We start from the raw sequence: 14126 nt of genomic DNA, 5'->3' as shown, positions 1-14126 counted from the left end.
CCCTCTCCCCCCTTCCCCCTGAAAAAAAAGGGGGATAATAAATGTTATAAAGCCCAGTTTCACAGTTTCCGAAACACTTCTTCGAAAAAACAGAAATACTATTGTAAATATTTAATAACTAATTTTAATTGTCCTTTTTTTAGATATTTTTTCATGTGTAATTGTTTCAGAATATTTAAATATGCATCAGTTTTCTTTTGAAAATTCACTTTACCTCTTTCTTTTCCTCTTTTCTGAATTTTTTTTTTCCTAAAATTTTAACTGCATTGCAATACCAACTATTCCCATACAGATGCACAATCTCGCTATATAATTAATTGCCTCACCTCATAATACAACTTTGCAAGTGATCTAAGCAGTCATATTCTTGCTCCTAAATAATGAGTCCGGTGTCTGTATTATTCTCTGAAGCAGAATCACAACATTTGTTTTGAAATTATGTGAAGTACTTTTATTGTGTTTTGTTCAATATTTTGGTATATTTTCCCTTTTAAATGTGGATCACAGGGATACATCTCCCCAAAAAAAGGTTCAAATTCTATTAAAGTTATAGATTGCTGTGGTGCAGGCTGCAGTTTACAACCTTTTATAGGCATATTTTAGAACATGGAGGTGGCATCATTCTGAAATGTTTCTATATCTACTAGCAGGTATTACTGTGACATTTGGAAAAAAAATTTTTGGAACTAAAGTCATTGTAGAATTTAAATGAATGTAATTGTATTTTATCAGATTTTTTATAGGTTATTAATTTGTGTTCTGTTTTTCTTTCTTATATTTTTATTAATATATATATAATGAAATATACACACACATATATGTATGTTTTAAATAGGTTTGGTCCTACTAAAGTCACCTATAAAATTATAGTTCCTGAAAATAGATCTTCTCACGCTGCAGTTGTAAGTGTAGATGATGAAGGGAATCTTTTATCATCATCACAAACTGGCTCTGCTATTCTGTTAGTTACAGCAATTGAAGAGTTTGGTATAATCCAGCAATTGTCTGTTATTGTAAAGGTAATAAAATATAATGCATTTAGTTTTAGCATTTAAGGCAAAATGTAAGAGATTTTAAATATTTTCATAAAACAGTTTCTTTATAATTTTTTTAAATAAATTCAAATTGCTAAAATCTTATAGTTATTTTTTTATAGTTTTGGCTTTTAAATTTTAAATTGTTTAAAAATATTTATTTGATATCAACTTTTGAGTTGCAAATTGCTTTTGGTATCTTTCTCTCATTGGTAAGGATTTCCATTGTTTTATTTACATATTCATTTGCTTTCTTAGTTTAGCTGGAAATTTTGTTGAATATTTTTTGCCTGTAGCCAGCTAGAAAATTCTAGTATTTTGTATGAGTATCCAAAAATTTTTATGAGAATTGTTCCCATGATAAGAAGGAGTAGTATTTTGTCATGTAAAAGTTGCGAATAAAGGAATAATATCCTTATTAGCTTTCAAACAGTTGCTTTTTGACAAGTGCTTTGAAACTAAAGATTGTATTTAAAGTTTCATTTCAGGCAGAGATGAATATAAAAGCTTTAATAAATTCCTACGTGCAGTTACATTCAGATATATGCTGCTTTCTGTTAGAGAAGGGAAATAAAGGCAAATAAAGGAGCTGCTACAAAAAATAAAGAATCTAGTATAAAAGGATAATTATGTAGAACAATCATTTCTATTGTATCCAGCTGCAAATGCAGTTATTATTTAAATTTTGTAGCTGTTATTTAGTCATTTCTTATATGCTATAGTGCAGTTTGCATGATTATTTTGATTTTTTTCCCCTGAATGTGTTTATAGATAGAAGAAATAGCATATATGATGATAAAACCAATTGGAGATATTAGAACTAGAGACTGGCCTTTGACTACCCTCCCTGTTGGTTTTACTATTCCCTTTTTTGTGACATATCATGACAACATAGGTCAAGTATTTCATGCTGTTCGCTCTCAGCTAAAATTTAGAGCCAGCAGGTAAGACTTTGGTGTTATATTTTAAGTTGCTCATTGTACTTGCGGGAAATGAAATTTAAGAACCATTTATAATGCCTTTAGTTAATTTTAGCTTAAGTAAATATGGTTATTAATTAGTGTAAACAAACAAGTAGATAAATTATTGGAATTTTTTTTTATTCTGAAGGCTATTTTATTCATTGTTTATTCCCTGCTGTTTCTTTAGAAACATTAAATGTCTTCTTGTGTTCAGGTATAATTTAGCAAGAATATCTTTTGGTGTCATGAATAATAGTTTGGCAATTCAAGTTGTTAAACCTGGATATACTGTAATAAAAGTAAGCTGGAACTTCATATGATTAAATATCATTTTAAATACTATTAAATTGGTTTAAAATATGGGAAATTTCACTGTGTAGAAAAGCTATATGTAATTCTTTTTAAGGTATGGGATTCTGAATCACCCATTCCACCTGATTACATCAAAATTGTTGCAGGACCTGCTGTTGATCCTTCAGATGTACAGCTTACTGTTGGTGATGTAATATGTTTTGGAAGTCCTTTGTTAACTAAAGAAGGTAACCTAGTTATATCTTTTTATCAGTGTGAATCCATAATGATTACGGATACTTTTATATGGCCTTCTAAATATCTTCTTATAAAGTAAACACAGTGACAAGAACTAACAGATTATAAATGTGAGAGGGAGGATTTTTATATACTTCCTAATGTGACAATTGAGGCTGCATTGTTTGTTGGATATTTGGTGCTACTTTGGTAGACGGTTGCACAGATTTTGGCGAGTAATACGATTTATGATAAACCCATTGCTGGACAAGTTATTTATGGTAGCCGATACTTTGTTGTCATTTTATTTAAAAAATAATGCCTTTTATTATGCATAAATTCAGTGTTTTAAATATTATTTATGATTTATAAATAATAAAAATTAATTTAATTTTGCTTTTTTTTAATAAAAATTTTATTGTTTATATTTTATGGAATTTTATGTTGTGAATGATGTAATAAATGATGTCACATTATTTTAAAAGTAATTGCTTTAATGTCTATAAATTTAATCTAATGTTTTAAATATTATTTATGGCTGTTAAATATTAAAATACAATTTAATCTTGCATTTTTTAAATATGATTTTATTATGAATGATTATTTAAATAATTTTAATTCTATGCGTGATGTAATCAGCTCCCTGATCGGTTACTGAATATTTGTGCATTACCACACCATTTTAAAATTTTATTATTCATCTCTTCGAATTCATCAGATTTCAAATGGAATGGATATGTCTGTTTCGAAGATGAGTCTTGTTATTGGTAATTACCCAAGAATTATTGGTATCAGAATAAAAGAATTGCCCTGTGAGACCTTATTTTGGCCAACCTGGCTTTCCTAATCAAAGATTTATTTATTGTTACAAGGGTCAGAGGAAATTTATGTTAAATTTTTGGAGGAAACCTCGCTAATTGCTTCTTCAATGAAGTGCAATATATGTGGATAACAGATGGAGTTTTTTTTTTTTTTTTTTTTTTTTTTTAAACCCTGGTACTTATCAATATACGACAGGTAAAGTACTTTAAAAAATGTAAAAACTTTTTTTTTTTTTTTTTTTACTTTATAATTGTATACTTCAATTTTTATTAAAAATTAATACACTGTTTTCAAAAAAAATTCCTGAGATATTTATTGCCACATATGTTTTAATGTTAAATAATTATATCCTATAAAACTTATTTTAAAGAATTTGAATTTAAGTAATTGAAAAATTTTAATTCTTTTAAACGTTGGTATGATGTTTTTAATTTAATATTCAGTTTAAATAATATTTTATTCCAATTAAATGTTGGCGCAATGTTTTTATAGCGCTGTTTTTATTCTATTATATGAAAGTAATAATTTAACCTTAGTTTACCATTTTATATTCTTAGTAAAAGTATTTATTTACATTTTCCAGCCATCTTAAAAAACAAAGTTTTCAACAAAAAAATTAATCCATTATTTTTAGCGATATTTATTTTTTTAAAGTTTCGAATACTTTACTATGCGTGAAATATGTAAAACCAGCATTTTTCAAGATGGCTGAAGACTGTACTGCGCCAACGTAAATGGCCAAAAATCCGTGCAACCGTGTACCAAAGTAGCACCATTTAAGTAGTATTTAAGGATTTCTAAGTGCGGAAATACAGACAGCATCTTCAAGAAAAATATGTCATTCAACAGTACTCCTTATCATATCACGTGCAGATGATTGGATTAAAACAACTTCGGATAAAATATCTCAACTTTTCAACAATAATTTGCCAGTTTCAACAACGGAGTAAGCTTTTTGCACTAAAGTTTTTCAAGATTTCTTTTGAAAAATCTGTTTAAAATTATATTCTAATTTTTTTTTTTTTTTTCCTCTTTACATTAAGATAAGTACTTTTGCTATATCTATTAGCATATAAAAGTTATTATATTTTCAAATTATGAAACTTATCATGTTTTATCTTAAAAAAATATACTGAGTTACATTGTTGAATCAGCTCTAACTGATCTAAAAACATGTATCTTTTATATTTTCATTTCAAGATTTTATTGAAATGTAATAATTTTATAATAGAAATAACAAGAAAGTTTTTCTCTTTCTTTTTATATAGGTCTCATTTCTGAATATTCAATATTTAATAAGTTATTAAACATTTTTCAATATTTTACTATTTATTTTCATATTTAAATCATTGGAAAATTACTAGCAATAAAATTGTAAATATCCTTTATAATAAAATAAATAAATCTCATTATAAAAATATTTTTTAAGAAATTATATAGTTTTTTGAACTTGGTAACATTAAATATATAAATGCTATTAAATATTAAGAGGAAATAACAATTACTTCATTGTTTACATTTTAATAGTAGAAAGCACAGACTCTTTCTTTTCAAGATTTCAGTTTTACAAGACTTCAACTTATTACTTCTATTTTACTTCTGTAAATTTCTATTATTTTATAATAATAATGAGTACCATTGATACTTTTTCGGACACAAATTCAGAATTAGATATGGAGTGTTAAACTGATGTACTTGAAAATTTTGAAAATCTCATCCTCAGCCAAAAGGAGGTCATCGAATTCTATTACAACAAATGAGTGAAACAACTAAAATCCAAAAAAAGGTGACAAGAACACTATTCCAATAAATTTGCAAAATCAACTAACACAAATGTGGACAATTTTAAGAAAAATTGGCATGAAATCAACTGAAAATAAGAACTATTGGAATAAATTAAATTCTTTATTAATTGATTTTTTTAAGGGTGCCTTGAAATTAGGAGGAACAAATTCAAATTATATCTGTTTCCATAAATTTTTCATGTAGAATATTCATAATGTTATGCTTCTAGAACCCAAGCAACACAGCTCCAAATATAAATACTTGTATGTATAATTTTTTTGAAATGAAAGTTTGATATTTTTGCAGGTTATTTTTATGAAAATTGCCCTAATAAAAAAAGCCAAAGATATTATTGATATTTGCCAATGATGTACATTGATACTTTATCATATTTTATGCAGGTTATTTTTACAAAAGTTCTATGAAACAAAATGTACTGATAAAAACTACCAACATCATAGTATTTTTCATTCATTACTTTTATGAACATTATATGAATTCTAAAGACCTTGAAAAATATGTATAATTCAGAATATTTTTTGTGTAGGTTTTCTTTTTTTTTTTTTTTCTTCTTTTTATTAATGTTATAATTTTGCGAGGTTCCTTTGAATAAAGTAGTAGGGGAAGAGTGCAAAAAAGTGTTTTTTATTTCAATTTTAATGTCCTACAGTAATTATTTGAATAATAATAATGGATCTATGGAATTAGATGCTTAGTCCTGATATTTCAGCATAAATTTCAATCATTTTAATCATTATTATAAAAATCACATGAGCTGAAATTTTTCAATGGTGTTTAATATGTAAAAAGTATTTAAAAATTTCGATAATTTTTATATGGGTTGAAAATAAATAAATATTATAAGTAAATTATTATATTTTATACTTCTCATGAAACAGGAGTAATTTAATTTTTAAACCAAGGTCTGATTAATGGACACACCGTATTAATAGGTCATAGTATAAACTTAAAGGAAAGCAAAACTAGAGTTCTTCTGTTTATAGATAATGGATTGTCATTCTGTAAAGGATGAGAATTTATCTCTGAATTGAGAAATTATATTTGTGAGAACACATGGCTACTTCATATATATGCAGACTGTAGAAATTTCTGTATAATAGAAATAAATATATAGTTTCATTTTTAGCTTCTCTGGATGTTATGTTAGCACATAAATGTTTTCAGCCATGTCATGTTAAGTAATAGTTTTGAATTAAAATGCCAAAAATGGTCCTTTTCTTTAATTTCTATTTGTTAAATATTGAATTTCTACTGTTGTTATTATTTAAATTACTTAGGCCATAGTGGAACATGGTCGTCTAGTGGAAAGAATGTGCTTTCTATCCATTCAACATCTGGTGGAGCTGTGGCATTAAGTCCTGGTACTTCTACTGTTACTTACTCTTTACTGAATGGGTTCAGCACTTCTACCCAGGTTAGTTAAAACATCATGAAAATTAATATTTATTGCACTTTTGCATATATATAAATATATATATGAGTTTTAAACTTTAATATACCTAGAAAAAGCTGTAAGAAAACTTGAAATAAACCTATTCTTTTCCCGAAACACATTGCAAAAAGAAAAATTTTAGCAAACAGTATTTGAACTGAAAATGACGTTACATTAAAAATGAATGCATATGAGTACCAAAAACATTTGTTAATATCTTTTGTTCGAAGCTTCAAACCAAGTCGATCAACTAGACAAACTAAAACAAGTTTTGTTCCAACAAATCCACTGAGACTTTGAGTGGCAAAGCGAATTTAAATTTAAAGGGCCAACACAAATGAACTGCCTCATTGAATTTGTCTCTTCTCCCGACTTGTTTCTGTTCTGAAAGCCACAAAAGTTATATTAAATGTTGAAATTAGTAATACTAACTAAAGACTAAAAATTTATACTGTAATACAAATAAAAAAACATGTAATAAAATTATAATATACAAGTAAAATCCTAAATAAGAACTTGCCTATCAAGTAAAACGATCAAAAAAATTTTAAAAATAAAATACCTTAAACTATTTTCATACATGAAAATTCATTTGATTGTCCTGTGTAAAGGCAAAAAAAGGGCTTGGATCGAATGTGTGAATTGATAAACTTTTGCTAAAAAAGTTAAATTTAAAAACCTTTGAAAGTAAAAATGGGGAAGAGCAAGTTTGCTAAAAAATTTTTTTTTAGATGGTAAAACCAAAGAATGACAAAATTCATACCTGGTAGTTGACGCTGGCTTCGGCTGCAGTTATGCTGTGAAAAATCCGTATGTATAAAGGTTGCCATGTTTGAAACCAACCCTACAGCCTGGTAACCAGAAAATTGAAACAGTCAATTTCAATGAATGGCTGAGCATTGAAATCAGAAAAAGGTCTTGTTGATATGTCAAAGGTGGCCTCCGAGAAAAAAGGGGGTGTCCAGTAGTGGTCGAAGCTGGAGGCAATTAGCAGCACTAGGCATTAATTTTGATAATTTGTTACTTTGGCTACTTTACTAGTTTCTTATTATATATAATATTGTTGATGTTATATTTAGAAAAGAATATCTGTTTGAAGTCTTCCTTTGGTACTTGAATTTTTATAATGTACCATTTATAATTTATTTGTGTTCTATATTAGTTTTGATACACATTTGCTGTAGCTTAGTAATACATATTTGCATTATAAAGCTGAATTACATTAACATTTATAAATATTACTAGTGCATATGCAAAACATTTGTTATAATTCATGAAGTCCTATGATAAACAGAAAAAATATTTTGGGACATTCTAAGAAAATATAGTTATGATTACTTCTGCAACATTTATAAAATTTAAGGCTAGCATATTATGCTAATTATGTAGACAGCTTAAATTTTAGCTATGAAAATTGAAGAATGCAGCATGGAAAGATGAGAAAATAATCTTGCGTTTGTTAAATATTCAAACATACTTTAAAAAAATGTGAATAAATTAGCCTTTTTTTGCAGCAGTTTCTTTTAAATATCTTCCTTTCCATAGAACATTTTAATTTTTAATACATATTATCATATGATTTTTTAAACATTCATAAATTAAAAGTTAAATTTTTTGTAACTTTTATTTTTATTGAATTTTAAAAAATTCAATAACTTGTCCTGCTTGCACTTGAATCCAATGTTAATTAAAGCCCAGTTGTCTTTGTTAAACTGCATTTTAATGGCATTGTGTTAGAGAATGTTGGATAGTTTGTCACAGCAAAGTACTTAATGTGTATCTGTGATATAAGAGGTGCTTTCATAAATGAATTTGAGCCCACCAGCGGCCGAGCGGTAAAGTCGCTGAACACTGGTAGATTGGTCCGAGGTTTGAATCCCGCGAACGGGCTGGCGGCATGGGCTTTTTCGTGGTTTTCCCCTTGTGTAACGTGTATACGAGCCAGTTTCCCTTAGAAAGTCCTCCACGAAGGCATCCCTCCCCTTAGGCATATAGCCCTCGTCAGGGTTGCCACGCTACCTGGAGAACCGGGAAAAGTCAGGGAATTTGAAAATTGACCAAAATATTCAGGGAAAAGTCAGGGAATTTAAGTATTTTTGTGAAAATCTGGAAAAGTCGGGGAAGTTCATACAACGCCCCCGCCAAAAAAAGCGATTTTTGCGCCGACGTCGGAAGAGATAACTTTTTTGGCGAATTATGTATCACGTGAGTGTCATTCGGGTAGCTGGCATAGAGCCAATTTTCGCAGCTCCAATTTGATTGTCTTTTAAAAGGCAAAGCAACTTTCCCGCAACTTTTGGTTTCCAGTATTCTCGAGAATCGCATGTGCAGTGCATGAATTAAAAAAAGTACCTGTTCTCGTATAAAACAAAATGGGTTTAATCCTAGTATGCGGTACCATGGAGGTTAGAATCAAAGAATATGTATTGTAAAGAAGGAAAACTTCTCTGCAACAGACGTGGCTGTGGCTCCGTTCCATCATAGAGGGAAACAGCTGTGCATGTCTGATATATCTGTCGCCAAACAAACCGGTGTCGAAGTTCGAAGGTCACGTTATCAAGAGTTCATAAAATGAATATCGTTTAAAATTTCTTTAACCACTTGCGCTAAAAAGACGTGCCACGCACGTCGAGATGCTTTTGTCTCAAACCGCGAGCGACGTGAACACCACGTCGATAAGCATTTATCGCAAAAATGAAAATAAGGTGGTGCACACGTCGCTTAACAACGAGATAGTTTATTTCTCGAGTTACAGCTCTGGATTGCACTCGCAGATGCGGAGCGGCGTAAATGAGACACTTTACCGCTTGTTATATTGTAGCGCATGGCACCGCAACCGTGAAGTTTAGTCTTAGCGCAAGTGGTTAAACTCTAAAGGAAAAGAAAATACTTTTTGGTGCAAGTAAATTAATTCACGGATTAGTTATTTTCAGGGGGGGGAAAAAAAAAAAAACTACGAAAATCCTTTTTTAAAATTATTTCGAAAAATCCAAGAAGAAACGCCCTTTGATAAAACGTTTCTTGGATTTTTCGCAATAATTTAAAAACAGATTTTCGTAGTTTTCTTTTTGTCAAAGAGCGTTTCTTCTTAACACGTGTTTCTCAATTTCCTGTACACATCGCGGAGAGGGAAATTCTGGCCGCCAGGTTCCGTCGCCAAATCCCTTGGCAAATTTTCCCTCCGCATTCTAGCGGCGTAATAGCATTTTACTTGTATGGAACCTTTTCTTCTTTACATAGACGTTCTTTGGTTAGAATAATAATGGGATTTGGCGACATCATGATGCGCAGTAAACGGGTCATTTTGGTCTTGGCGATAATTTTCAAAATCGTGCCAAAGCCTTACCGTATACTAGAATTTTACCGCAAAATCTTTTTAAACCTTTTTTTTTTTTTTTTTTTCTTTTTAATAAATACCTTGCCATTTTGCAGTAAAATAAAAAAATAGTAATAAGTCATCTAGGCTAGCCATGTAATATAACTATATTCGCTAAAATATCGTTGATTATTATAATTCAATTTTTAAGTAATTATTTTTATGTTATTCATATAATTTAATGTTGCTTCTTCCCTCTACATTTATTTATTATTAGTAAATAATATTTCCAAATTTCAGGAAATTTTCTCTGGCATAATCCTGAAATTAATTATAGCAGTATGATAACATACCATCACGAAATTTAATGCACATATTTTTTCCTTATGTATGCTGCGAAATTAATATAAAATACCTCAATTTATTAAAATAGATAAAGCCTTATTTTATTCCATATTGGGGAGATTCTAATCTCAATCTTCAGTGGAGAAAACAAAAACTATTATAATTATATTTGTGTTTTCAAGTGTTAAGGTGCCTTTTAAGAACATACCTCACGCAAATTAAATTTACTTAAAATCTAACCTAACTATTTAGCATTGCATTGTGATTTATAAGGACCAGATTAGCCTCGTGTTGAACTGGTGATGATCATGAGTAATAATTAAATAAAACATACATTTGTTATCCAATGTATATATCTTAAATTTTATTAAGTTTCTTAAGTGGAAAACTAAACAAAATTATCAAACAAAGTATACCAAGAATAATTAAGAATAAATGTGCTCTGGGATTTATTGAATAATTAAGTGAATTTGCTACACAATACAAGTAATACCATAATTAATTTACCTCTTAGCACAGCCAACGTACATTATGCGGATAGACTGGAATTTTCTTGAAACACACCTGGAAAACCTGGAAAAGTCAGGGAATTTCATTCTCCTGTTTGAGTGGCAACCCTGCCTCGTGTGCTTTGCCATTATTAAATACACCAACACCATAAATGAGTTTGTAAGGAGAAAGCTTATGTTCGTGTTACACATAGGGAAAATCATGAAATTTTGATATAATCAGCCTTTAAATCTCTGCAATTACACCTGAAACTAATTACTAGTGTTCAGGAGTTTTATCCATGTGGTTGCTGATGGGCATAGTAAAATAGGAAGTTATTGGAAATTATTCATAGTTGGATCATAATCAGAGTTTTAAACAGCTGCCATTGTAGAGTTTTCAGAACAGAGAGCTTCTTAACATAAATATGGTTAACTCAAAAGGGAAATATAAAAATTTTTACAAAAAATTGGAATTTGCGACCAATTAATTCATCAAAAAAAAATTCATTTGAGTTGATCTTATTACAAATATATGCAGTTTTACGAAAAATATGTAAATGTTGTCTCAAAAATTTAATTTCATTGAATAGATTCATCTTAAATCATTGTTTAACTTAGTGGAAAAGTTTTCTTTCTTTTCTTTAATCATTTATTTCACCTAAAAGTCAAATCAGTTTTATTATTATTTTATTGGGTGTCAGAATTTATCTGGTGGGGGGGGGGATCTTATGAATTTTGTTTTCTGTTTGGCTGTATAATTATATGACCTGTAATGATTAAAGCTGCCATCATACATTGTTTTAAATTGGCAAACTATATTGAATGAAGTTTTCCCCAAAGATGCCACTGTACTTTTTTTTTTAATTATTTAGATGGCTTGAAAGATAATGAAGAACTGGACAAATGTTTCATGGAGTGTCTTGGAAATCTTTAATCACCTAAAATGTTTATGCTTCATACATTTTATGTACATTTGTACAAAAAAAAAAAAAGGTTAACTCTTTCACATCAAAGTGGCCCAAAACACTCGACCATTCAGACATCACCGGCAGGTCGCCTAAATGCCTGAATCATTTTCTACCTAGTGCCTTTCTCCCATCATGTTAGTCCATTTCTCATTGCTTTTGGATGTTGTTAAATGGCATGCCAATCATTCTTTTGAAGCAACTAAAAGTAGTACTGTTATTTAAATGCCCTTTCTTTTTCCTTTGTTTACTGTTAATGTTTAGCTATTGATGCCCAAAGTTGCAATCCTGTTCTAATGGGAAACTGCATGCACTGGTGAAAGCAACCTAGTTGTTGCTTTACTTAGATAGGTTATTGTTAGCACTGTAGCATTCTACCTGTCATGGGGGAAGGAAATCCATTCCAACAAAAATACTTATATACGGGCATTTCAGATGTTTGAGTGAAATAGATTTTGGCCTCTACCAATGCGAAAGAGTTAAATAAAATTTATGGTGAAAAAATTTATGGTTGTGATTCCTTGTGGCATAAGTAACCAGTTGCAGGCCACTTGATTTTTCCGGCAATATTTCATTTAAGTGTTTGGAAAAGATTATGAATACTGGCTTTTGATTGAAAAACTTCAATTTTCATCTTTTGGAAGAGTGCTTCCTTCAGGCTAAGAAGAATGAGTATCAATCGCTTGGAATTAATTCAAGAAAGAATAGAGTATCATCTAGTTCATCCTTTAATGGTAGATTGCTTTTTGATTATATTCAGCATAGAGTATAATTTTATTAAATCTTTTAATCTTCTGTTGACAATACCTGACATACCACATTGATGAGACCCATCCTTATTGTAGCAAAAACATAGTGCATTACCACTGCTCTTAAATGGCTAAGAACACAATATGTATACTATAACAAAGGTAGACTTATATAACAAGACTTTAAAATGTGAAGTGGAATCTAAAAGAGAATGTAGGTATAATGTTGAAAAGACTACTGATTAATGGGTGCTATTTTTATGTATATTAAAGTTTTATTAATTAATTTATGTAAAAAATTATTTTAGGGGTGCGTTTTGGATTCTATGAAATCTAATGATCGAGAAAATACTGTGTGTGCTTAATATGAAAAAAAATGTACATTGTTTTAGGTGAAATAGTGGGTGATAAGAAGTATTTCTGTTATATCATTTTAGGTCAAATTAGTTCTGTGGGAACACCATGTATCCTTTCTTTAATGTGCACACCATTTTAAAAAATTCATCCTTAGTTTGGCACTGATTTTTAATGAAAATATTCATTGCATTTTGAGAGTAGGTGTTTCTCTTCAGACAAAAATTATTAAAAATAAATTTCTCCTGATGGTTTTAAAAGAGTCTATAATTTTACTTCTAAAGAGTAAAATGTTTCTGTGTGTACAGAAAATGAAATTTAAATGTGTGTGTGTGTGTGTTTTATTATTATTGTTGTTATATATATATATATATATATATATATAAGTGTATATTTTTATCAAATAGGTCACAGTGAATGCTGCTGCTTTTATTTCCATTGTTCCAGGCAATGTGAATCATGTAAGCAATTTTCCAAAAGCCAAACCATATAAAATTTTCATAGTAGTGCAAAGTAATGATACTCACAGAGTTAATAATATGGTTGGTAAGTTTTCAAATCTTGTGTAATCTAGTTTTTAATTAAAGACTTGTATGTAAGTAGCAGTATAAACCTTTGTTTTCTTTAAGAAGCAAAGATGCTTGTTTGGTAAGGTCTACGTATATGTATATTTTGAGTACGTAAAACTTGCAAATAGACAGATTTTTTAATTAAGCAATGTTAATAAATACTGTGAAGTGCAAGTAGTTTGCTATGTTTCAAATTTATTACATTTTCATATTACTTGATTGTAACATGAATGTATCAATATTAGTTTAAATCAAAGTATTTAGACTGTCATACAAAAATTTGGAACTAGTATTTTAGGATAGGTTATTTTTTCCTCATTCATTGTATAGTGTATTATAGAATTATACACAATGTATTATTTATCACATTATAAAATTTTTTAATAATTTATATACATGGCATTTCTTTTATTTAATGTCACATGTTCACATTTCTATGTGTTTAAATATGGATTCCTTTTTTTATATTTTATTTTGCTTCATATATTGAAATAAATTTTATGCTATTTCATTTCAGGCAGGAATTGTACATATGCTACTGAAACTTCTATGCCTGTGCCTATTGTCCAGCCACCATTTTCATGTGAGCTGAATTTTATCAGTTCATCTATGGATGTAACTGCCAGTGACATTTTTTTTGCAGCCAGTGGTTTTGATATTGATAAAGGTAGCTGTTAAATTTTGTCGTATTTAAAAACATATTTGCATTATTAAAATTATACAAATATTCTATATAATTAAAATGCATTTTTA

At 29.1% G+C, this 14126-nt stretch overlaps 1 protein-coding gene across 3 annotated transcripts in view; it reads left to right on the top strand.

Annotated features, from left to right (window-relative positions):
- Positions 1-14126, top strand: part of LOC118182413 (nuclear pore membrane glycoprotein 210-like) — a 182462-nt gene that overhangs the window by 142168 nt on the left and 26168 nt on the right. For 2 of the 3 annotated variants that reach the window (XM_085815406.1, XM_085815405.1), the window contains exons 34-40: positions 836-1019; positions 1806-1978; positions 2211-2295; positions 2403-2535; positions 6430-6566; positions 13212-13350; positions 13891-14040. In XM_085815406.1, the coding sequence (XP_085671532.1) occupies positions 836-1019; positions 1806-1978; positions 2211-2295; positions 2403-2535; positions 6430-6566; positions 13212-13350; positions 13891-14040 (1001 nt within the window). The remainder of the gene's footprint in view (positions 1-835; positions 1020-1805; positions 1979-2210; positions 2296-2402; positions 2536-6429; positions 6567-13211; positions 13351-13890; positions 14041-14126) is intronic. The other variant, XR_015040766.1, reaches the window with a different exon arrangement.

This window comes from Stegodyphus dumicola, chromosome 4, assembly GCF_044657685.1.
Source record: "Stegodyphus dumicola isolate Sdum_Otavi_A_Nest chromosome 4, ASM4465768v1".
Lineage (NCBI taxonomy): Eukaryota > Metazoa > Arthropoda > Arachnida > Araneae > Eresidae > Stegodyphus > Stegodyphus dumicola.
This window is presented reverse-complemented; position numbering and strand designations above follow the sequence as displayed.